This window comes from Motacilla alba, chromosome 7 (genome assembly GCF_015832195.1).
Source record: "Motacilla alba alba isolate MOTALB_02 chromosome 7, Motacilla_alba_V1.0_pri, whole genome shotgun sequence".
NCBI classification, from domain to species: Eukaryota; Metazoa; Chordata; class Aves; order Passeriformes; family Motacillidae; genus Motacilla; species Motacilla alba.
Genome location: NC_052022.1, coordinates 20,484,776 through 20,510,716, shown reverse-complemented (window position 1 = coordinate 20,510,716; position 25,941 = coordinate 20,484,776). Strand labels below are relative to the sequence as shown.

Genomic DNA, 25,941 nt, shown 5'->3' with positions numbered 1-25,941 from the left:
GGTGTAATGTGTGTGCTGTCTGAATATTTGGTAAAACCTTTTTCAATTTAACACTGTTCCCAGCAATTTTACTGAGTGTATTCTCGTTTCCTTTGGATTTTGTCAAATTACAGTTCTTTGAGTAAGGGGGTGTATTCTTGAATTTCAGACTTTTTCTTCGCTTTGGATGGCTAAAATACCCTTTCATGTTTTGGTTTTCTTCTGTGCTGTTAGAAAGAAATGAGTTGTATATATGGAAGAGAAACTTGCCAGGTTGTAGTCCATGAAGTCACTGATATTTTGCAGAGATTGCAGATAACAAGTTTGCTTTCCATGTTTCCAGATGGTGATTGCACTAAAATGCTGTTGTAATACCTTTATTTAAATACTTTGTTTCACTAGTGTAAATCTACAGTCCCTGTGATAGTAGTAAATTGTCTGCATAATTTTCTACATAATTGTCTGCATAATTATCTACATAATTTTTTTAAAGTACAGAAAGTGTTTTTAGAACCATGCAATCCTTATTATAATACAGGAACTTAATAAGAGTAGGAATTTTTTAACCTCTGAAGTGGAACGGTACTACACAAAATGCTGCCCAGTGTGCATCAGTCTTGCCTATTTACAGCTCCTTCACTGGTTGCTTCTCTTGGAGCCTGCAGTGGCCAAAAGATGTTTCTGTAAATAACCCAAGAATTTGGAAGGTAGATGCATATTCTTGGATACAATTTTTGATTAAGTGGGAAGGCATGGTTGGTCTCTTAATAGGCTGGTCTCTTAATAAGCTGTAGTTGGTCTCCTAATAGGCTGTAGCAAAGCTAAGAAGAGTTGTTTCCTGTATAGATAAGCAATCAGTGGGTTTGTCTTTCAAAATCATTGATTCAGAGGAACATGCATGTCCCCTCTTCATTGCTCCTTTCTATCTGATTTGAATAAGTTTTATAAGCATAGTAAAAGTCCCACTACTGCATTTCTACTATAAGCACCCATAATGTGCTTGAGCAGCTCTTAAAGTTTTCATATACCTACCATATACACAATCTTTTGGCAATCAAAAAGTTACAGATGTGACCAGATTGAGTGCTCTCTTCCTCTCTACATTGTTCTGAAGTAATAGTATTTTCTTCTTTTCTTCTTACTGGACTATACTTCCCAAGATGATTACTGTGTCAACCTTCCAGCTGGTTTCTTGCCCGCTGGTTTGGCGCTTTTTGTTTCCTTCTCATGCTCCAGTATGTAATTGTTGTTTGCTGCTCTCTTCCATAGTTCCAGTTGCAAACCAGCAGCTGGAAGATTATGCGAGTCTCCAGCTATATTCCTGCTTTCTAAAGTGATAGAAAGCTGATCCCATTGAAGAACAGATTCTCATACATTCATTAATCATAAAATCATACTTTTCCTCTCCAAAGTCAGGCTGGTTTCACTTTGCAATGTTTGGGGTCTTTTGTAAACATGGTAATGTGACAGTGGTTGCTGCTTCAAATGAATGACTAATTGTTGTAGGTCTGAACTTCGGGTTGATAATTACATATGTACAGTAACAAGGCTTTGGCTTTTTTTGCTGTGAAAAGACATTAAAACTAAAAAAGAAATGTGCTTGACTGCTCAGAAGTGAGTCTTGTTACTAAAACAATATAAAAGCAAGGGACAAATTCATCTTCCCAGAATTCAAGGGAAGAAGACTCCCTTTTTGTTGAAATTAACTCAAAATTTATAAATAAAGCAATATATCATAAATTCAGCAATAGCATTTATTCCTTTTATGTTTTTAGTATCCCATGTAATCATGTGACAGCATTTCTTGAACAGGAGATAAAAGTAGAAATCTTAAAATAAGAACTTTGTCATGTAAAAAATCTCTGTGGAACTGAGTCCTTTGCATTGTGTATAATTTTTGTAGTTGTGTTTTAGCATTGATGATGCAAGGAATATAATTACATTCCATATTATCTGGTTTCTGGTTTTGCAAAAATTTGCCTCTGAAAGTTACTACACTTGAAATGTTTTTATTTTCTTAAGATGGTTCTGAAGTTAGTTTTAAACTTAGAGTTTGACAAAGTAGTGAGTCATCTTCTTGATCCTTGTGAAAACACAGGAACTAAAATCCTGTGTGCTTGCAGACAGTTCTTAAATTAGTCCCTTGATGTAAATCTGGCCCATTCTCTGATACAATGCACACACACGGAGTGTTTATACTCATTGTTTTTTCAGAATACTACTTAGCTTCTGTAAGCATGTATGCAGTCTTTCATTTTCAGTGCAAGGAAGAACAGTGTGGTATAAACTATATATCCTAGTACCTTAAATGGTAGGAAGCATACCTATAAAACCTCTTTTGTCCAAATTCTGTGCTATTCAAGAGTCAAAAATCTTGGCAACTAGCTCTAAATGCTTAAGAGGAAATTACTCCTATAAAATGATTAGGAGCAGGGGGAGGAGAAAACATTACAGCTGGTGCTCAGATGCTTTACTTTTGGCTATGTTTTTATTATTGTATCTTTTAGTTTCATTTGTCTGAGTTGTTCTTGATTTTCTCTGTAAAGGTAGAAAGAATGAACTGAGGATGTCTAAAAGAAAAGCTCTTAAATAGATTTTCAGTTTGGGTTGAAGTTAATTTGAGAATAAGTTGATGGAAAAAGTATTCAGTTGTTTCTGGTAATAATTTTTACATATAAAAGACTGAAGAAGACCTAAAATTTAATGTAATTAATAAAATAATTACATGGTAAATAGAAGACCATTTCTCAGTCAAGAAAAGTACTACACAGAGGTAGCAGGAAAACTCAAGTTGTGGGGGTTTTATGTTTGTTGTGTTGTGGTGGTGGTGGCTTCTTTCTTGAGCTTTGGTGTGTTTTTCAGGCTGAAAATGTGTATCAATAATTTAGAGTATAACGGAGTGCACTTACCAAACAAAAATAGAATAATCCAGAAAACTGAGAGTTCGGGTGAAATTGAAATCAGAACACAAGTACAGAAGTGCTAAATGAAGGTAACTGCAAAAATGTAGTTCTCTTATACAAGCTAACTGAAGAAAAATATCCTTAAGATCAGCTTAATTTAGGATCTCAGATTATTTATGCACATAGGGATGTGGTAAGGCATCCTTACAAAGTGTAATTAATTGATTAGAGACTTAGAGAACATTAGAGAAAAGACTGGTAAATAATTGCTTACTGTTTGTAGGCAGTAAAGAGTAGTGCTGAGACATAAATGTTTAGAAAGGTAAAAGGAGGCATGTTTTTGGCAGAATTGTTTTTCACTGACTAATGCAAAATATTCTCAAGGTCACAATCTGAGTTGGAAATCGAGGGAATCAACAGAACGCTACCTTCTGAAACACATTCATAGTGTTTGTGGAAGTTTCAGTTTCATGAAAGTTCATCATGGATAAGTCCAACAAATGCATTTTAAATTGCTTCTCTCGCAGTGTGGTATGCCTGCTGAAAAAGTAACTGATGCACTTCCTTGTGTATTCTAACACCATTTCAGGTTATGAACGATTCTGTGCACAAGTTGCTCTTATTTGGGATATTGCTTTAAATCTGTTACTGCATTTCTGAATTCAGAAGTTTAACAAAAAACAAGTTCATGCTTGATATAGTTAGTACATTTCATACGTGTTCTAAAGGTAACTGAGTCATCCTATTTTTTTTAAACCAAAAATCGGAATTACTAGAATGTCACCTAATGACCTGCTTTTCCAAGAAGTGAGTTAATAAAACATTATTTCCACTTGTTTGCAGAGTAGAATTGTCATAGATGATACATACCATAGCAAGCCAAGTTGTGAACTTTCAGGGTTAGTGACAGAACCAAATCTGTCAGGTCGTTCACACACTTTAACCTTCTCTTCAAATGAGGTGAGTTTCAAAGTGTGTATATGTGTGTTGTTGATGTTGTTGTTCACACTACAGCATGTTTAATAGAAACAGATGTGTGTAATGTGAAACTAGATGGCTGTTCCATATTTGAATGTTGAAGAGCACTGTAAAGAAACTGTTAAATGAGCTAAGGACGTGCACTAGTGGATGACAGGTCAGCCTGTGTGCTCTGATCCTACTTATATCATAAAAATCGGAATGAACTTACTGATCAATTCAAAGTTTTTAGTTTTAAATGTAACGGTGTTCTGTTCCACTAATTTAAAGCAACTTCCTGGGTGAATGAAAACTGCAACATTTTTGACCTCGCCTTCACATCAGGTTTGTTTTACGGTAAAATTTCATAGCAATAAAAACAAAAGAAAAAAGGAAAAAAAGTCAGAACATGGTTGTTCTGATATATAGGTAGAAATTAGACACCTGAAAGTGTGTTCATTCCCCTGGAGAACTAATTTCTTTGGCTACAGCTGAAACCCAAAGTCCACACTTTGGTAGCATTCTGAGATACTGTCTCTTTTGGTGTTTGGCTGATGGACATCTTAATAAATTAAATGCTTTAGTTTAGAAAAACTAAAAACATTAAAAACAGAACATCGTTATCTTATGTAAAATGAATTAGAGGGCTTGCCAGACTGGTAGTTCTTGAATGTGATGGGATTTTTATTAGCTGTCTTAAGTCAGTCATTAGTGAAAATCTTATAATATCCCAGTAATATGTAGAAAGTCAGCTCAGTCTTGCAATATTAGAAATTCACTGACATAAAAATCTTTGGTGTGAAAAGTCATATAACTAGTTTACAGGTTGTAGTAGTGGGTTAAGTTTTTGCAGGTTTTTTTTTTGAGATAATAGTCTTAGATCTAATGAAAAGCAGAGGAACTCTAGTTAATAATCGATCATCTTTAAAAGTACTCCCTGCAGTTTTTTGAATGGAATGCTTCATGAATGGAATATGTGTTTAAAACTTTCAAGGAGCATATATTGTAAGGCTTTATTAAAGATGTCTTCTTGAATATTGTTCTTTGATCAGTATTACAAACTTTCAGTAAACTTTGGATTCTAAAACTAAAATGAAAGCAGTTTATGACTAATTGTCCTTGTGTCAAGTGACGAGCTAAGCCTCTTTTTGCTACAGATGAGTTCCATGTTCTGTCTACTTCATATGTTGCTCATCGTCCTGGTTTTGCATTACATGAAAGCTATTTGTATCTTTTCAGTAATTACATTGAGAATCAAAGGTCTACTCTGAGGAAAACAAGGAACAAACTCTGTTTCCTCATTTGGAAAGCAGTATGTGTGGAGAAAAATACATAGTTCTGTTCTTTGGAGTTTTTTAAAGTTTGTAGTCTAGATCAGAGAAAAGTAATCAATCTTACAGCAATTTAGGGTATTTCAGATTACAGAATCAATGAGGTTGGAAAAGCCCTCCGAGATCATCAAGTCCAGCCTGTGACTGGACTTGGACATCACCTTGTCAACCAGACCATGGCACCGAGTGCCATGTTCAGTCTTTCCTTGAACACCTCCAGGGACAGTGACTCCACCACCTCCCTGGGCAGTCCATTCCAACGCTTAATCACCCTTGCTGTGAAGAAAGTCTTCCTGATGTTCAACCTGAATCTTACCGGGCTAGCTGAAGACCATGTCCTTTTGTCACTGGGTGCCTGGGAGAAGAGGCCCCACCTGGCTACACCCTCCTTCCAGCGAGTTGTAGGGCGTGATAAGGTCCCCTTGAGTATCCTCCAGGCTAAACACCCACAGCTCCCTCAGCTGCTCCTCTTGGGATTTGTGGTCCACACCGTTCACCAGCTTCGCTGCCCTTCTCTGAACCTGTTCCAGCATCTCAATGTCCTTTCTGAAGAGAGGCCCAGAACTGGACACAGCACTCGGAGTGTGACCTCACCAGTGCCAAGTACATGACAATCACTGTCCTGGTCCTGCTGGTCACACTGTTTCTGATACAGGTCAGGATTGCCCCTGGCTTTCTTGGCCACCTGGGCACACACTGGCTCATGTTCAGCTGCTGTCTACCAGCACCCCCAAGCCCTTTCCCACTGGGCCACTTTCCAGCCACTCTGCCCCCAGCCTGTAGCACTGCATGAGGCTGTTGTGGCAAATTTGTAGGACCCAGCATTTGGTCATGTTGAGATAATAGCATGAACCTCATGCTCTTGGTTTGGCCCATCCATCCAGCCTGTCCAGGTCCCTCCGCAGGGCTTTCCTGCCCTCCAGCAGATCAGCATTCTCACCTAACTTGGTGTTGTCCACGAATTTACTGAGGGTACACTCAATCCCTTCATTCAGATCACCAGTAAAGATACTGAACAGGATCCTTAACTTAACCTCTTACTAATTTCTGCCAGATGGGTTCATAAGTGTGCAGCAGGAGTCATGCTAGCCAGTGTAACTCCAGCTTTCAGAGGAGTGGGCTATTGCACACTGCCTTATAAATCCTGGAGTTGTTCGGAAACACCTCTTAGACACCTAGCTAGGGGCAGCACTGAGGAGTTTGCCTCTGCTGGACAGGTGCTCACAGGCAGTTTGGGCACGTGACTGCCTGGTGAGAGTTCAGTTGTTAGTAGTCAGCTAGTTACAGCAGAGGCACTTGACTCACAGATGGTTAGCAAGCTAGCTGGGTAATCCTTCTAATGTTCCTAATATGTTAAATGGTGTGATGGCAGTGGTGTTTTCTTGGGCTTTATATTTTTATCTCCTGAGCCTTTATTTGCTTTCTGAGTCACATGCATTTTTATGCAGGAGCACATGGCTTTTTCAAGCTTCCATATCCTAGAAGTAGTTTAAGTCCTGCTTTCTGAATTTGCAGCTGATCTCTTTCTTGTGTGTGTAGTGGCTGTTTTGGGTGTACAAACGCAGCTTGGCATGTTCCTTCTGCCTCCGAATGGACATTTGAGAAAAAAAATTATGCAGAGGTATTATTTAATGATGAATAATCCTTACTCAAAAATTGGTGTTCTTCATCTTATCCTTCTACAGTTTTCACTTTCCTGTATTCTGAAAAATAGTCACAGGTGCTTTCCCTAGTGTAGTAGTGAAAAATTCAAATTTTATTGTACTAGATATCTGTGAGGAGATGATGTCTGTGTTTTAACACAGATTCAGATATTGCTACAACTTCTGGTTTTAGGGTTCTGTCTTTACCAATATAAAGTAAAAGGAGTTTGTTAGCAATTGATGGTGCTGAAGCTGCAATTCATAGCTAAGCCTGGAGACTCCTCCACAGTGCAGTCTGTTAGGTGCTCTAATCTCTGCTGCTTGGACAAATTGGTTTAGAGAGCCCTCAAGATTCTATCAGGGGATAGCAATTCTCTGACAAAATGAAAGAATCAGAGTCTCTTTCTTTTTTGAACAAGAATACATCTTCAGGTACTTTAGCTCTGAAATTACAGAAGAGAAGTTCTTGCATGGCTTGCACGGATTCAGCAAATCTAGAGTAAGTCCTAACTGGAATAAAACACTTCACACATTTTTTCATGTAAAGGAGATATATAGATAGATACACACCCCCACCTCAAATGATAAAAGTACATAGATATATTAAAAAATATGTATGTGACAGCAGTATATTTTCGTATTTCTTGTGGCTGATAGACCACACCTGAGATACAGGTCCAACTTAAAATGCAAAGTGTTTCACCTTTTATATATACTATTCATGAACACTTGCTAGTATGAGACAAAGTTGCCAATATATTTTTTTTATCGCAATATCAGGTTGGGGGGTACTGTTCTGTAAAATTATTTAAAATAAATGTGCATTTTTAAATTCCCCTGGTAATTTATCCAACTAATCTTTTCTGTATGAAGCATCTCAAGCTTGATAGCTTGGATAGAAGACTCAGTGCTCCAGTTGTCTTGATACAGATGCTGTATAGAGCACTTCAAGCCAATGCTCTTGTACATCCCTTTGCTGTTACTTTATGTAAATTGCTATTCTCCTTCCGCACATCAGTAAGGCAGATGCATTCACACTTGTTATATCTACATAAGCATTTTAATTTGGAAAAGGAGTTCATTTTTGAAATAAATATTCTGATTGTTGCAACTTGCCTTACTTTGATTTATCTCAGAAATCAAATCAGATGTGCTCCAAGAGTGGTCCTGCTATGTTCCAGCTGCTAGTGACCATTGAGTCTTTGTGATCAGACTCGGGCTATTTGGAAGTGAAAATCCTTTTAAATGCTTATAGTGTGGATTTTCAGTCCTCAGCACAAACTGTTTGGCTCTACAAACTCATTCCTATTTTTTTGCATTGCCTCTTGATGTGTAGCCCCTGTCCCTTGTTTCACAGACCAGGGAAAGCAAAACTATTTTGAATTACGTGTAGGTCTTCACTACACTGGAAATTCAAAAATTCTGTTTCCCCTCATATGTGTCTTCCACATTCCATGCTCAGATCCATTGTGTGGTATGATCAGATCCATGTGACAGCCTACATCTCACTGTCTTTGACTTGTAATCACCACAATCATTTTGTTACATCAATCAGCTCTCCCAAATATTCCATCAAATAAGCTGGATTTTGTGAGATCCCTTTGGCTGGCAGCTGTATCTGTTCACCTGCGACTTAACAGGGTCATCTCTCAAATCCGTAACTAGAAAACTCCTTTTTTCCATGTTTCCTGTCTACAAATGCGTGTAAGGCTTGGTGGAAAAGGGGAGCGTATTTTCTGCTGTTTGCAAATATCTTGGATGAGCAGTCTGCAAGCTTAATGCAGCCTGTACTCAGTCATGAGCTGGTGAGAGATGATTCTGGATAATTAATAAAACTTCAGTTAACTGATATTAGTGATTCAAGTACCACACTGGAATTTCTTCTCTACAGACACTGAGCTCTGTTGTGTAGCTTTTCTTTTCTGATGAAGTAACAGTGCTTAAGGACAAACAGCAGTACCTTTTCCCCTTGGAAGCAAAATGAAATTGAAGCAGGGTGCCTCAAAAGCTCTGTGAGCTGACAAAGTGTATTTTCAGTTGAAGTCTACGAGCTGCTATGTTTCTGAAATGGTCATCTCCTGTTTGGGCAGTTCTTATAAAATGTCAACGTAATAGCATTCATTCAAAGAACAGTCTTCTCTTGACAAATGTACAAAATGTGATAAAACTGTACCTACAACACTCACCAGATTTACTGCTACCAGAATTGTTTTTATTCTGGATTTCCATCACTTAACAGTATTAGAGTTGAAGTGCTTGATAATTCTTCATGCTGTGTAAGATAGAGGTACCTTAACCAACTAACTGAGTGTGTTCATTTTTTGGATGGGTCCAATTTACCATTTATGGTCTCTGTTTCTGACTTTGTGTTGTATGTTGAAGTGTCTTGTTTATAGTAAATTAGGCAAACTGATCTCAAGAACTTTACTTTTGGAGTAGAGCATGTGTAAAAATACACTTTGTTAACCAGACTCAACTGACAACTGGAATTCAGCATACAGTCAAGAAATATTGCTTACGGTGACTTTTCTCAATTGGTTAGGCATTGGATGATGAATTTACAACAACAGGAAAGCAAAATCAATGGCACAGTAGACCTATTTCTGAATGGACCACCCAGCAAGTATGCCACTGGTTAATGGGAATGAACATGGAGCAGTATATCACAGAGTTCACAGCTATGAATGTAGATGGACAGCAGTTGATGCAGCTCGACAGTGAGAAGTTGAAGGTATGTGTACATCCCGGGATTGTATGAGTTTCACTGCTTATTTAGACATATTTTTAACCTGCAAACTCCAGTTTCCTGGTTCTGTGGCTTTTTAAGGGATGGAGTTATTTGCTCTTGTTACTTTATTTTGAGTTGCTTTTGAAATACTTGGAGACTGTATAGTTAGGTGGTAATTAGTAATTGATTGTAGAATTAAAGGCTGTTTATAGCCAGAAAAATAACAAATATTGCTTCCTTGAGGAAATGAAAGGAAACATAGTTGTCCAAGGAGTCTTGATACATCTGTCACCAGTCTCAACTAAGGTCATACCAAAACAAGTTCTGGCCAATTGAAGTAGAATTGCAGGATCCAGTTTTAGAAATCTGTTTCTTCGACATTTCCTCTTCAAATGGGAAGGCTGAAATCCTATCTGGTGATATTTTAAATGTTTCAAGTTTTTACTCCTGAAAATACATATTCTGAATTTTTTGAACCTTTTCTTGCCATTTTGCACCTGGAAGCTGTAGTATATATGTATCCCTTATAGTTCTGGTAAATTCCTGCAGTTTTTCTTTCTTGTTAGATTATGAGACTGCATTATGGACAGGCAGGATGTGCAGCTAGAAGAGATTCATTGGTCTGCTCTGGCGTAAGGCAAATTAATTATCAATATTAATTATTAATTATCAATAGCAGAATTTGAAGGGCTTGGGAGAAAAAAGGTGTTCTAACTTCAGTCTCCAAAATATGCCTGCATTTTAAATAGACATGCAACACTAAAAGCTCTGTATTTTATAAAATTCCGTGGGCACAGAGCAAACACCAGTGACTGGCCTGTCAAATGACGGTCTCCAGCTGTGGAGCCTTGGGCGCCGATGCCCCAAGCTCAGCGCGCACCCGGGGCGTTCGGGCTGAGGGAACCGCGTGCTGCCACCTGCCGTTCGCAAGCGGAAGTGTGCCGTCCACTCCTGAGCCGCTTCTTGATAATACACCTTAAAATCCTTCAAATTAAAGAGCTGTCACCGAGTAAAAATTCCTCGTGTACAAAAAGAGCTAGAAAAATATCTGGAGACTAATACCAATGATGTTATTTTCTGGCAATTCTCAGGGGTTTACATGTTAGTAAATTGCAACACGAAATTGTTATTTCACAACTGAAGAGCTGGCCTTTGTTTTCTTACCTACCTTGTTACCCAGATGATTATTTGCAGTGTTTTTGCGGCCCTAAATCTTTATTTTTCAAATAAACAGACTATCCTGTCAAAAAGTGAATAACACTTTCTTTGTATTGTTAATGCACAAGCACTCTTAAAGTGCCGTTGAAAAAAATTACTGATGAGGTTTTGTTTTGTTTTCCCCCTCCAAAGGCTTTGGGAGTTTCCAGTCAAAATGACCGATCAACAATAAAGAAAAAGATTAAGGATATTAGAAAAACACAGGAAAAACTGGAAAAGCAGAAGGAAAAGGTTCAAAAGAAGGAGAAAGAAGTTCGCAAGACTGGCAGAGTTGTGGCCACTCTTGAATCAAGCTGCTAAAATGACCATTTTATTTTAGTGCAGACTTGCCTAATCTTGAGGAAGTTCAGCAGATTTGTATATAATTGTACAATTGAGGGAGGAGGGAAAGTGCAACAGTTCAACGTGGTAGGTGGTTTTTTACTTTTTAATTGTGGTCCCTCCCCATTACAGCCCAATAAAATGAAATAATGTCTTCAGTATTCTTATTTCTAGTTGACTCTGCCTGTACTAATGGACAATAATTTAACTTTCTGCCTTAAGTAATATTTCTGCCTCTAAGGAGTCATATGCCCTTTTCATTGAAATTGATGTTTGTGAAAAGTAGAATACTGTATTAATCATTCCAGTATTAGTCAACTAGCATTTGATAGAGTTGAAGGTGATAGAGGGACAATAGAAAAATCCTGCCAACAAATTCAGTCTGTGACAGTCTGTTTATCTGTTGCCACTAAAGATGTATAGTAAAAATTAAGTTTAAGAAATGGAAATGACAAATTAATTTAAAAAGAAAGCATGTATTTCGAATTTAGGATTATTTTAATTCTTTTACTTCCAGAACTTCATTCAAAGTTCACTTTAGTAGCACATCATTTTTGAAGTCTATGTGTTGCAATTTACTGAGAAAATAACAAATACTAAGTAGTTTTCACAAACTACATATCCTAAGCATAATACTAAGTTTTCTGTACACTACCTGTATGGTGTTGGGACAAGGTTTAAGCCTATAAATAAGATCCTTTTTAACCTATTTTTCCTAAATAATACATAGTTTTATAGATTATGCTATGAATAAGATCAATTTGCAATACATGTATTTCTCTTTTCTACATGCTACAAGATTTTTTGCGGACCAAATTTATATATTTGCTAATTTTAAACAATACTGTTTTTCAGACTTAAAATACTGAGGGAAGAATTATAGGAAAAATTATCACTGACGCCCTGGGTTTCTGCCTTGTATTTAAATGTTCAGTTGTAGACTACAGATTATTTCTCTTTAAAGGAGGATTTGATTCTTGAAATAGCTTAGAACATGACTTGGTGTTTTGTATATTTACATACTATTTTCTAGACATACTACAAGAGCACTTCTTTAATTTAGATTATCCCAGAAACATAAACTAGATTAAATATCAGTTCCACCCTAGAATGGACTAGAACAAAACTTACATAGTTCGTTTATGTGGACCAAGTTCTCCTTTAAATCTATGGACTGTTTTTCATTTTAATTAAATGAATGAACTTCACTGTTGGTGTTTCACATTTATTATTTTTTTGTATAAATGTCTTAAGAATTTCAGCAGAAGGACTGTGTGGAAATGCTTCTGCACACTAGGCATTTCCAAAATAAAGTTTGAAAATCTTGGTAATAAATTCTTTTTAAAAGAGATTATATTTCGGTTTTATGCATCCTTTGGTCAAGATTAACTTGCTTACTTTGTTTACGGTAGATTTGAGTTGTATGGCAAACTTACAGACCTTGAGCCAAAGAGGAATACTGCCCTACTGATGAAAGAGAAAGGAATTACAAGTATGGAATCATCAAATACTCAGGATCTCCCTCCTAAAACAATCGTATAATTAATTCAGTCAAGAAAGTTGAGTGTTTTCACAGCTAGAACACAGAATATTGCCAGAACCTCATATTACCTTTTTTCTTTAAGCGTACTGTTGCACCCTGGGAAGAGTTTTCTCCTGAAGGAGACTAGTGGAAATGATGGTTTCAGAGGTTTCCCTGTGTGCAGAGCTGTTACAGGTAAGGAGGGGCCACAGCAGGGATGATAAACTCCCCTGGCACCCGAGCATGAGAACACTGATTATCAGAGCCCGCCACATTTAACATCTGGCGGATGTTGAACAAGAAGGCTGGATGCAGTCAAGCTCAGTACCAAGCTACACAGTCACCCAACAAAGTTTCATTTTCACAATAGTTTTAATGAATAAATGCAGCAATTCTTTCAAAAAAATAACACAATCCAAGATTAACTTTACAGTGCTAAACTGGGCTAATTTGCATACAAAACTATTAATCTCAGCATTTTGATAGTATACTACTTTTCTGTAGTGATTCACTTCAACTTAACCAGTGTGCTCGCAAGGAATTCAATATAGCAATGAAAATATTAAACACAAAAGTTGTCTCCTGCACTTCTATTTAAAGCAAAAGTTACCAAATTTTTAACTATGATTAAATATTGTAAATCAAACCACGGTGCATTTGTGTTTTCACCACAATCGTTTGGGGTTGCAGGTGAAGAGATAACTACAAATATTATACAGCAAGTTGCTCTGGTAATCAGAATTCACTTGGTAGTTAGCTGAGAACATGAAAGAGACTTTATTACAGTAATATCTAAAATACTTAATAGACTGTAGAAAACAAACTGTTAGCTTTTCTTCAGAAATACTGCTTGTAGTTGTCCAATGTTACTAAAATCAATTGAGTTAGTTAAAAAGATTTAAAGGCTAGAATGCTCAGCTTCAGACCTCATTTTTTAAAAGCCCTTGCTGTAACTTTCAGCTTTAATTTAGCAAAAGCAGTAGCTGCAAGTGTCCCTTCCAACATTTGTACAGGCCCCATTTTACACTGTGTGGCATTTCTCACATCCTGTTGCAGGGCCAAAGAAGAGAACAGCTCTCCGTTCTCCTCACTTGTAACCCTGCAGATTGAAAGGTGTGCCAGTTATCAACTCGCATCCTTGTAAGGAAGAACAGGGGCCTCAAGGTGCCCACAAGCTTGAGGGGAATAGGTAACCCTACTGATCTGGTGGCGATCAAGACACAATAATCCTCCCTCAGACAGTCAGTTTAACTGTATACAGCCCAGTCTGTAATGCACTTCTATTCAAGTTATCTACATTAGCTTAACCAGGGTTTAGAACCATTTTGTTGTTTTGCAGAACTTGGCTAGGAAGGTAGCTGGTGATAAATCTTCAGTCTCGCTCAGCTACAACTACAGTAGCATGACTTCAATTTCCAACATCTCATCTATCCCCTTCACTTATGGTATCTCACCTTCTGCTCTGCACAGAGATAGTAAACTAGCAAAAGCTAGGCTTACTTTTTCTGAGGTGGATTATGCATGGCTGCTGCAGAACAAAACCCACAGAATTACGTGCACTTTAATTAACTGAGAAAAGGATTGGTTCCCAATGGCTTTAACTGCATCACTCCAAAAATGCTCAGGAGTGACAGGGATTGAGGTGCAACACAGATGTCTATGATTTGGACAAAGCTCATACAGTAGGCATTAAGCTGAATTCTTAATTGGAAGGACTCTCTATCTGAAATGTAAGATTCATTCCCCTCTCTATCTTCCCCTGTCTGTTCTGATTTGTCTTGGACTGATTAACATATTCTGGTTATCATGTTTATGTTATAGTGTAACTTCCAGTTACTACAAAAACGAGGCCAGAAGCATAAGACAAATGCAAAGGTATTTTCAAAAACTGTTAATTCCACTTTTTCTTATTTACTCCTGAGAAGGCAGTTTATACTGTCAAAGTAATAGAGATACCCTATTACAGACAAATTTTAAGAATCTGTTTATTAAAATAGTTTCATTTACAGCTGTATCTGACATACCCAAGTCTGAGATCTTACAAAGGCCAGAATGTTGATACTGCATTTTGGTGCGACCTATAGAAATACAGGCAAATGCACAACTAACATTTCTCTACTGTACACAAGCCAATGCTACTTTTTAATTCACAATGATCAGGGCAAGGTAAGTTTTTCACATCTATTATATATTCACATTACAATCAAAGAAATAGAACTGATGCCACATACCTGAGATACATTATACCAGTAGTAGCAGTTAAAAACACTTTTTAAAAATTTTTATTCCTACAGAGAGGTGTGATTTCTACAGCTGACCACCTTGATGTAGGCAGTGTATGTAGGTAACATATCTAATTGCAAAACTAAGCTTCAGCATGCTTAAGATAAAAGAAAGTGCCATACAGTTGCAAAGGTATAGCAATGAGCTTGATGTTTCTCACACGAGCTTTTCATTAATCTGTAGAATTGTGTAATGGAAGAATGTTCCAGTGAGCTTTTCAAATAGTTTTTCTAATAAAATTATTTTAAATAATACAAATGAATACTAGATGTGATAGCTGTTTCATTGATCCCTATAAAACCAAAATACTGTTCCTCTGACTTAGCTCTGAAAGCAGTCTTAGACAGAAAGTGAAATAAATGAAGTATGACCTTTTTATAAGTGTATGTTTGGGGGCTTTGGTGGCTGTTGTTTTTTTAATTTCAGAAAAGCCTCATTACACTCAAATTTAAAATTACTTTCACATATCAGAAGTGGCTCAAAATCATAAATCAGGTCTTCTAAATTCCCTTTAGAGACAAACGTACTTAGGAGCTGCTGGGAAAAAGCTACATACTCCGAAAAGTGGTCATGTCCTTTGGCTCACTGCTTGGCACACACCAATCATCGGCTTCATGGTTTGCTTTATAATGTTTCCAGGCTGCTTTGTTGTATACAGGGAGTCTTTCAATTGATTCTGTTGATAAGGCCTGTAAGGAGAAAAGGCTCTAGCTGAAGATTCTTTTTAATTGAAGTTACCATAATAGAACAAGGAGCTCCATTAGCAGTTCAGATTAGAGTTGCTGATAAATGTAGAATTAAGAGTGTTACATCATACCTTGATGTAAATAACTGCATCTGTACCATAGCCTTCTAAGGAATACAGTTTCAGGTCTCCTTGGAAGTACTGTGCATACAGACGTGATATGGGTAAGCCATAACCAAATCCAGCCTGATCAGGAGGAGAAAAAGTATACTTCCATTAATTGCATTAATCAGTGGCATTTTCTGTTTAAACTTAGTAAGTAAAATAGACAAACTAAGCATGATGTTTGACAGTAACAGGAGTTCAGGTGTTAACTATTATGCTCTCCCCCAAGCTATTATATACCCCAAAACCAGAAGAATGCATGAATGATTGTGATTATGAGAAAACTGTTTGATTCCTTTGTCAGGCAGGGCTGGTAGGTAACACTTCTTGCATTACAGTAGCTTTTTGAAGAGATGCCATTGGAGAAAACTCTGCTGTGTGTCTGCATCAGGCTTCATGGAGCTACTAATCTTAAGTACTCAGAGTTAAGTAAAATACACATCATCGTCAGTATATATTAAAAAGGTTCAAGACACAACGTCTGTGACTGTGCAGTTTATACTGAAATTCTATCAAGCCCTGTCTGCAGTAGCAGGACAGAGCCCTGAAGTGTTAAGTGTGATTTTTTTTGTTTAAATACTAACTATTTTGTTTAAATACTAATTTTGTTTAAATTTTAGAGGTAATCTCTCAGCGTACACAACACTCCTCTGTAAAGATCTCACGTCTAGTAAGTTGCAGAGTCATCTACATGCAGAACTTCATATATTTTTAAATGATGCAGTGTCTGGGAACAAATACAGGAAAGTTCAGAGATTCTAATTTCTGAGAGCTTAGGCTTTATTTCTTGTGCATTTATTACATTCACATGAGACCAAAGTGGATTCTTCATATGCCATGTCCCATTTATGTACCTTCATCCTTGCTGGGGGTGGGTACAATTGACTACACAAGACAAATGAACTATGGCCTTGATCTAAAGTCACTGCTATAATTATTCTTCCTTTCATTCAGTGGCTACAAATATAATTCTGAATCCCGCTCTCACTGCAGTATGTGCAGCATAGCTAAGTATTCTGCTTGAGGTGGCTGATCTTTAGATTTAGTAGAGAAAAAGAGAATCTTGAACAAATTTAATTAATGTTTGGTATTTTATGCCATTTTTCAGTTATTTTTTTGAAAAATACTTTAATTGAGCTTGAATTAAATAAAATTCAAATATTACTCAGTGTAATATCTATAAAATCAGCTTTTCATAGCTTAAGCTAAATGGCTTTTGTGACAATTAGACCTATCCAGGATGCCATGATATAAAAGTCTTGCATACCAAAGGTGTAGCTCGTGATGTCTCAACACGAGGACGCGGTGCTGTTGAATACATATAGTTGAACAGTCTGTCAATTTTCCTCATAGGAACACCACCACCACGGTCACTCATCTGGAACAAGAAGGAGCATTTAGCTTTATATCCCTGAATACATTTTTATAAAAGACAGCTTCTCTCAAACAATAAGCCAGAGAAAGTTACAGTAAAGTATTATTTGAAGGTGCCCCTACTAAGTTACAAATTTTCTTTAATTCTCACCTTCAACAATGACCAAAGAGAGATGAATCCTTCCTTTTCATCCTTTATCCAAACCATTAAATAAAATACTGCCATCAGAAGCATTCATAATCTCTTGGAGAAAAGGAAATTCTGCTTGAATTGTGCATTACTTTTATCTTGTTCATCACACACTTTTGCCTGAAGTCACTATCTATACTTTTTAGCAGTTGCTAGGTTCTCTGTGTATTTTATCTTTATTCCTCAAGAATACTGCCATTTAAATATAATTTACTAAAACCTGTTACTTGAAGGAGAAAGTCAAAGGAGTTGTTTTATTACAGTTTAGTTAGACCTATGAAAAACGCAGTGTTTGCAGCTGGTCTTTGAAATCAAAGATGGATGTTGTACAGGAAAAAGAAGAAGCTGCAAACTACTTTAAGAGGTTTGTTTTGCGTGGAATATACAATATATATTTCCCTTTATTCAGTTGTTTCACACCTGTACAGCTCTGTCATTATCACTTAGAAAATGTTGATGTTACAATTGTATAAAGATGCTACTTCATTCATGGTTGCTTCTAAGCTTGGCAAGACACAAGCACAGGATGCTATTGCAGAGCCCTCAGTGTGACTGCAGCCTCTTCATGAGGCACTATGTGAAATCCCATAAGGGTTTTTTACTTACATACATCGTCACACACAATCTATTGATGGAACCAGATTACCAGCTCAGGTTACTAATCTGCTGCTCATGACAGGAAAAGAAAACCCTCATCAAAATAACCTTCAGAATAGTGAAAAAAAATTAGTACCTTCACAGTTAAATCTTCATTTCCCAACGTGATGTGTACATGAATTGCAGGATAAATGCATCGATCAGCATTATGTTCCATGGTGGCTCTCATTGCATTCTGTAATTTTCAAGTACAGCTTAAATCCTATTCATTTTGTATACTAACTTAAAATATAATTTAGTAGTTATTTTTATCACATATTTAAGAATCAGAACAAATATATATTGGTTTAGAATGGGTTTTTTATATTCCTACTTTATTCAGTATCAGTATATATTTAGTTTATTAGAATGCTGAGACTTCAAATATTTAATTTTTTTAAAGGAAATGCGAATAGTTTAAGGTACAACATTTGTGTTCTAGAATTCTTTATAATGCACATAGTACATGCAATATGACACAAAGTCCAAAAAAAGTCTAGGACTAAGGTGCTGGAGAAAAGGTCTTTTGGATGTGTTATGTGTTTTACCAGATTTGAAAATACACAGTTTATGGGATATCTTTATGGGATATGTGTGTTTGACAATACACAATTTATGAGATATCTCACTGGCTTTATTAACTAATGTCTTCATACATTTTAATATTTAAGCTGTCTATTCAGAAGGTATTCAGTGGCTAGGTTAAGGAGATACATCTTCCAAAGCTGTTAATTTTCTATGCAATTACTGTTTCTGTAATCGTACAGGGTAGCTGTACTGTGTTGCTGCAGTCAAATGGCAAGAAGTTTGCACTTGCAAAAACACACTGTGATCTAGAATCAGTTTGAAAAGTCAAAGCAATACAATCTCAGTAAACAAAGATGTATGAAGGAATTGTGTAATTAAGGGTAAGTGCACAGACCTTGAAAAGTTCAAAAACCATGTGGTAGAGATGTGATGGCACGTACACCACTTGCATAGGCTGTCCTGGTGATTTAGCTGGAGAGAAGAGAGTCTAAATAACTAAATAGCAAATTTATTCATTCCCACAGTAATTCAAAATGTGAATTTGTATTGTTAAAGAAGGAAAATTTGAACAGAAATCTTTTGAAAAATTGTCTGTTAATCAAAAGTCATAATCAAGATTTTCAAATGTTGCTTGCAGCTTTCGAAATTTATCTTAAAACCCACTATGCGATCACTGACTAGGGCATATCATAGGTGCTTTCAAATAACCTCCTCAGAGGTATCACAAAGATGGAACAGAAAGTCTTGTATCAATCTTTAATGTGTCGCAAGAAATGCAGAGAGGGTGAGATGCAGTAATGTCAGGTGAAGAAACATGAAATCTTCGCGAGGGAAAGAGCCTGCTAAAATTTGTTATATCAACAGCTGCAGAATCAAAACCTTCTACTCATGTCAGTTTTCTGATTAAAGGGAGGAATGGGGAAAGCATTCTGCCAGATTTAAAAAAAACAGTAGATACATAGAACACATGAACTATGTGAAAAGCAGAACATGTCACCACCAGCTCCTTCAGAAGAAGCCATCATGATGTTCAAGAGCATGCCTTGTCCACATTCACTTACAATTCAACTCTTCAAGGATAAGTTCTGGAGAGCTCATGTAATATAAATCACAAAGTCTCTTGGCATTTTCATAGCCATCTATAATAAAAAACACAGGAAGTTACATTTCCCCCTCCCACCTTTTTTTCTTTATCCTTTACAATGTGCCAAAAAGTACTGTGGACTGACAGGGAAATTTGTACTTTTCAGAAAAACTGCATTTATAGGAAAAAGAAACAAAATTGAATTTCACGTCAAATAAAACTTCTGCTCCTGGTAGGCAAGAACAAAACAATATATGCATATCAGGATGTGTGTTCACTCTTAGTATAGATTCTCATGACAGTTTTCAAAATTCTTTTCTGAATTTACCTCTAATAACTTCAACAACATTGCAGTTAGGATCGATGCTTCCAATATGTTTTGGATGAGCTGGATTAATTTTCCCACCAAACAGTAAAGCTGCCAAAAAAGAAAACATCATTTAATATCCAGCGTAACTTTATAATTTTAGTTGGTGTCTTCCGTTTTGCTAAATAAAAAATTTATAGGCAATCTATAATTTCAGTCCTCACCATACTGAAAAGCCTACTACTAATAAATGTATGAAGAATGAGTTATAAATAGCAAGGCAAATAGGATACTCCTAAGTGGCACCTTAGTACATATTAAACACTTAAATATTAAAGGAAGATACAGTTGAGATGGTACAGATATCATTTCCCCTCCTTTCGACACTTACAGTGTTGATTAAGGAGCATTCTGATTGAAATGCGACTCATGTAGAAGCGGTCTAAAAAATACTGCACGTTCTGTGAGGTCACTGGATCAATGCCAAAGCTTTCCTTGTATTCTATTACCCCTTGAGCCATCGTAGGAATTACATCATTGTGGCGATTCCGGATTTTTATCACTGTATCTGTGAAACTATAATTAATACATTGTTACTATTTCACTTTCAAGGGAATTTAATCCTCCAGCAAACAGAGCCCGTCTACAAAAATGAAGACTTACAAAAATATCACATCTGCCTACTGCAGTAAGAGGCAGGTCAGTCTTTACAGCACATTTCAGGTGACTAGCATTGAAACAATCAGTAATCCACTATTTTGACTGTTTATGAAGTTATTATTTATTTATTATCTTGATTCTTCCAGGAATCATATTATAAATAAAGATATCAAGATAGAATTATCTTTATACTTGCAATGAGAAAGAGAAAACTGTGCCAATTGTTTTCATGCAGAACAACCAATGCCTGTCAAATGGCACTTCTGGTCAGCCAGCACAGACCACAGCATTCTCCAGAATGACATTATGCTGAAGTGCTTAATTTCCTGTTTTAATGTACCCTCCTTTTAGGGACAGGGGATGACATAGCTGCAATTCTTCTGGAAAGATTTCAGATAGCAAATTTTTTTTCAGCTATTGTTTTTTTGCCAGTTCTCCAATACAGTATTAACAAGATGTACGTGACAGCAAAGCCTTACCTTTGAACAGCCCCTGAATCTTCGGAGCTTTTGTCCTTAAAGTCAAGAATCTCCTGAAGACTTTGGACGTACCTTTCAATGAAACAAAGAGGATAAAATCAATTCTAATATGCCTCCTCAGATCTCTCTGGTTAGCAATTTGTGGTCTTCCAATGTTGCATGTTTCCAAATCATTCTACCAGTCTCCCTGTGAATTTTGTTAGATTCCTTTGAATCCATTTATGATGATTTCTTCCAAACTTTCCAGAGCAATGCATTCCACAATTTAATTAGAATGCATAAAATATCATCTTTGTGTTTTAAACCCAGTGGGTGATCACTTATTTGCAGCCCCTGTTAGTAATCTTTCCATTTGTGCATGCTTTAAGTATTTCTGCCATCCCTTTCCTTAGATACGTATTTTCCAAGCTGAAGAATTCTATTTGGTTTCTCCTCACGTAGAAATTGTTCCAACCCTTTGATTATCCCTCTTGGTCTTTTCTGTTCAGGATGGAGCTGCATGCAATTCAGGGGAATAATGGCCTAACACAGTGGTACAATTATATTCCTACCCATTGGTTATTTAGTTCCTAATACTATTTTCCTTCTTGCCATCAACTGACATATGCAGAAAAATATTCCCAGTAGCATCAACATTTCTTTTTCCATTGGAAGGAAGCAAGCACACAGGAGAGGAGGTTCTTCCCTGTGTTCTACTTTGCATTTGCCCAAATGGAATTAATTTCCCATTTGATCAGTGTCATTTAGTATCATGAGAATGTAAGCATTTGTGTTTCAGTAAGAATTAATTAAGCTATCTTCATTGATAGCTCTTTTCACATTCAGTCATCTAGTCAATCAATACGGGCAGACAACTTTAAAAGCCTTTACAGAAATCCTTGTGCCTTTAGCAGTTGCCAAGCAATCTCTTTGATTTGCTTTCATCTTTAAAGTTTATGCCTAAGTTCCTTACTTAGAAGCAAACTTTACTTTTCAAATAATGTCTTTTTTACTTTAATACCTTCATGTTCTCTCTGTGTTTTATGTTTTGGCTTTGGAAATTTCTTACTGCTTTTTCTTCATATTTTCTATACCTTTACTCTCAGTCTGCAATAACCTGTCTTGTAAATGGTTTCTGCTATGTTCTGCAAACATTTTGTGCCTTAGTTTGCTTCTGTTGTTTTCTTCAACTAGCTTCTTCACTATTAGGTAAATTCCCTATTAAACACTCTTCTGGTGGATTTTTTTTAATTGATTCCTCATACATGAGTGTGTGCAATACTTAAATGATTTTTTAATTCCCTTGGGGTTCTCTAATTGCTCCTAAATTCTTCTTTCCCACATCTGTAAATTCAGTTTCTGATCACACTGGTATATTTAGCATCTCAGTATTGATACATTCACCCTTCAAGGAGTGGAATGTCACTGTTCTTACCAGCTCTGCACCAGCTGAACTGAAGGTGTTCTTAGGAGGTTGTCTGGAAGCAAGCTTATTTCCTTCATTATGTTTGCCAATCTCACAGGCAACTCTTGTCGCAGAAACATAAATGAAGTCTTTTCACAAGCATTTTCAGATCCTAAGACCAATATGACACGAGAATGAAGTCAATACTATGGCAGAGAACTGCACAAACTTACTTTCTTGCATAAGAGGCCTATATCTTGATTTCAAAGCAGACTCCACCAGGCTGGTAAGCCAGTGTTTCTTTCATGGCAGCAGCCCACTTGTATTTCAAAATTTATGGCATACTGAAACTTTCCTGTTGCACTAATGAGAATCTTCAATATATGAACAGAAACTAATGCAACAGTTACAGACCTATACTGTTCAACTTTAAATATGGCTTCTATCCATGTATATTGTTCATTTTATTTGCAGCAAACTCTAACCAGCACTGATCAAACAATGTCATTCTGAGCCTGTCAGAGAAGCAAATGAAACCAGCACAGGAAACTGTTTATGAGAAGGATGCTTGGGAAAGTATCATAGTCCTAATACACCCCGCTTTTCATCACTGATCTTAGTGAATTATCATAACTCATCCTCAAACACTTTCAGAAAATAAATTTGGTAATAGAGATCTCATTTTCAACTAAATCTTATAGTTTAAATTCAGTCTTACAGGAACAGAAGTCAGGTGAACGAATTCACATGAATAGTGAGAAAGAAATGAAAGTAGGACAGCTACTCTGCTTAGCCATTAGGATACTAATACATTTAATTTTTTACATTTTCAAAAGCTAGAAGTGAAAATACTGCCTCTTTTGATAACTGACCTGTGCTTTTGTAAGAACAAGTGTCATCTGTGGGGGTGGCAATTAAATGTGGTTATTAAAATCAAGACCTGCTTGTACTCCCACAAAGCTTGTTTTCCTAGGTGAGAAAGGAGGGTGCAGCGTGGGGAAGAGACCAAGAAATGCTGTACTTCATTCTCTGCCAGACTTCTTTCTAGACTCAAAAACTGTCACGTAAACAGCATCTGAACTTCCTAACCTGCCCATCTGCTGCAGTGAAGTTTTTGCTTCAGGTCTGGTGTTTCACAACGTGTATCTCCTACAAATCAACTCCTGTGTTACTGCTCAGTTCACTTCTTCCATTTGGCAAGGGGAACTTGGGGAGGAAGATTATAGGAAGGGATGAGGAAAGAAAAAAGGAAGCTGGGACTGCCTTAAACATGAAAAATCTTCACCACATTGAAATAGTGCTGTTTACTTTAAAGCAGGCAGACTCAGACACATAATAAACTACGGTGATGAAAGAATGTCAGTTAATAAAAAAAGTGAATAATTTTCAAGAAATTCCTCCACAATGGCACTTACCAGCATTATGCACTGTCTACATATGACCTCTGCCTAGAAACCTTTCATTCTTCTCCCTAGTCAATTGCACAGGCATGACTGTTACTGTCCTTTCCCTTTTCTTGGATAAAATTCCAATAACAAATCAGATTGGAGGTATTAAACTGTAAATATAATCATTAAATGCCTCATATACTCAAAAAATTACATTTCACAAAATAGTTTTTGTATCTGAAGGCCTTATCTTTGCAATCTTGGGTGAAATATGGAAAGCAGTATAGAGCAGGTGAATTGAACAGGCAAATGACTTTCTTCCCCTGAGCAGCTACAGTCTATAGCTAGGCAAAGAATGGGTAAAACTCCTGCAGAAAATACTGTGGTCTTATAACCCAAGACCAGACTTAAATTTGCTTACAGAATATTTCAATTTTTTAAGTTAGGAAATAATAAAATCTGGTAAAGCTCTTTGTTCTCACTTTTGCAAAAGGAGAAAAAAAATCCATAATGAAAACACCATCAGATTATAATGGCTACAGAATGTCTTATAGAGAAATATTGTCTCTGTCTTGCAGTCTTTTTTATTTCCGTAATTAGTTTTTACTCTCTGTAAAGGATCTGTAAAGATGAAATCTGTAAGGATTAAATACTTAAGCAAAAGAGAGGAAAAGATATTGTAGAAGTTTTCAAGATTATTTTTACCTTCTGTTCAGGTACTAAGAGCAAAAAATGTAGCTATCTTTTGACACAAGGAAATAGTGTGCCTTGAAAATAAACACTGATTTTATGGTAAGCATTTTATCAGTAGTGGTAAAATACTGCAGGTCAAAGCAAACTCTGAATTGCAAGCTTCTTTGCTTAAAAGTACAGTAGCAACAGAACATATGGTGGCGTTCCTGTAGGAATCTGGAGTATTAAATGTCAGATCCATCTCACTGCCACAAGTGAAACATTGAATAGATGGATGAAGTGATAGCAGATAACTGTGAGAAAATCTTCTTTGTAAGTCTTCCTGCTTATACAAAATTTGGGGTTCTAGGATTAGTTCTCACTTAGGTTTTACTTGCAAAACTATAAAAAGCCAAGAAACTATTAACTAGTTAAATAGATAACACGTAAACACATATGCACACCAAAGTGCCTTGGGTACAGAAGCAGAACGTACTATAGAATGGCTCCAACCTCAGGCTTTGAAAAGGTGTCTCAGTGTGACTTACACAACCTTTCTCTATGTGGTCTTTGCTTTGAAGCAGAATAGAACAATTCCTGTGATCCCTTTTGTTTCCAAGTTGACAGTCAAACCTGAAAGCATTACAAGTGGTTTTGGCACTGAGCGTAAGATTGAGTATCCTGTTACTGATTTACTCAGTTTCAAGACCAGATTCCAAACCCTCTAGGATGGCTCCCGGTGTCTGCATCCTGTTCCTCTTCTCACACACCTTTTAAAACAGCAACATTTGGCTAGGATGTTTCTGTAGGACACAGGCCAAGGGACTGAGCAGTGATGACTGTTCCAGCCCCTCGGTGCCAGCTGAGGCTAAACGCTTCACGTGTTTGGAAGATGCCTTTAAAAGGCTGCATGCTGCTCAGCAAAAGGCTTAACCAGTCTCACCTGTCTGAGTCACTGCTCTAACGCTACCAGTTGTCACAGCTGTTCCCATCCTCTCCTCAACACTGCGGGTTCTGCAGGAAAACACCTAGCTAGCCTGCTGGTGCCAAAACCTGGAGTTTTCAGCTCCATTTCAACCCTGCCATAGTCGCAGTCTCTGGGAATGAGCCAACTGGGCTCCCTTGCCCCAGAAGGAAGCAGAGCCCTTTTCTGCTAGAAACACAGCGTTAACAGAGAAGCAAGAGCCGGGCGGCGCTGACGGGGTGAGGCGTCGTGGCCGTCCCGCTCCTCACAGGCACCTGTGGGAGGAGGGGCAGCGGTCGAGAGCGGCTCGCCGGGGACTCACCGAAGTCCAGAAATTGCTTCATGGAGAGCGGCGAGGGGGAGAAGCGCGAGTAGAAGTCCACCTGCTGCGGGATGTTGCCCGGGGCAGCGCCGCGCAGAAGGGCGCGCAGCAGCCTCATGGTGCAGTTCCGTCCCCTCAGCTCAGCCCGGCCCGGCCGCCATTTCCCGCCGCGCCGCTCCCCCGGCCCCTGCCCAGGCCGCGGCCGCCTCCGCCGCGCC

General features: G+C 37.3%; 2 protein-coding genes across 3 annotated transcripts in view; one reads left to right on the top strand and one right to left on the bottom strand.

Annotated features, from left to right (window-relative positions):
• Positions 1-11,236, top strand: part of LOC119703545 (neurabin-1-like) — a 38,027-nt gene extending 26,791 nt beyond the window's left edge. Inside the window, exons 16-18 of one of the 2 annotated variants that reach the window (XM_038143566.1) lie at positions 3,726-3,842; positions 9,356-9,544; positions 10,892-11,236. In XM_038143566.1, coding sequence (XP_037999494.1) covers positions 3,726-3,842; positions 9,356-9,544; positions 10,892-11,059 — 474 coding nt within the window. In that variant the 3' untranslated portion in view covers positions 11,060-11,236. The remainder of the gene's footprint in view (positions 1-3,725; positions 3,843-9,355; positions 9,545-10,891) is intronic. The other variant, XM_038143568.1, reaches the window with a different exon arrangement.
• A 1,719-nt stretch (positions 11,237-12,955) lies between these two features.
• PDK1 (pyruvate dehydrogenase kinase 1) lies at positions 12,956-25,941 on the bottom strand. The gene is made up of 11 exons (XM_038143571.1): positions 25,724-25,941; positions 22,408-22,549; positions 20,994-21,065; positions 20,246-20,430; positions 19,876-19,965; positions 19,525-19,602; positions 18,858-18,934; positions 18,033-18,131; positions 17,003-17,113; positions 15,703-15,816; positions 12,956-15,574 (listed from the first exon to the last, which is right to left on the bottom strand). The coding sequence occupies exons 1-11, from the start codon at positions 25,839-25,841 to the stop codon at positions 15,434-15,436; spliced, it is 1,227 nt and encodes a 408-aa protein (XP_037999499.1). The 5' UTR covers positions 25,842-25,941; the 3' UTR covers positions 12,956-15,433.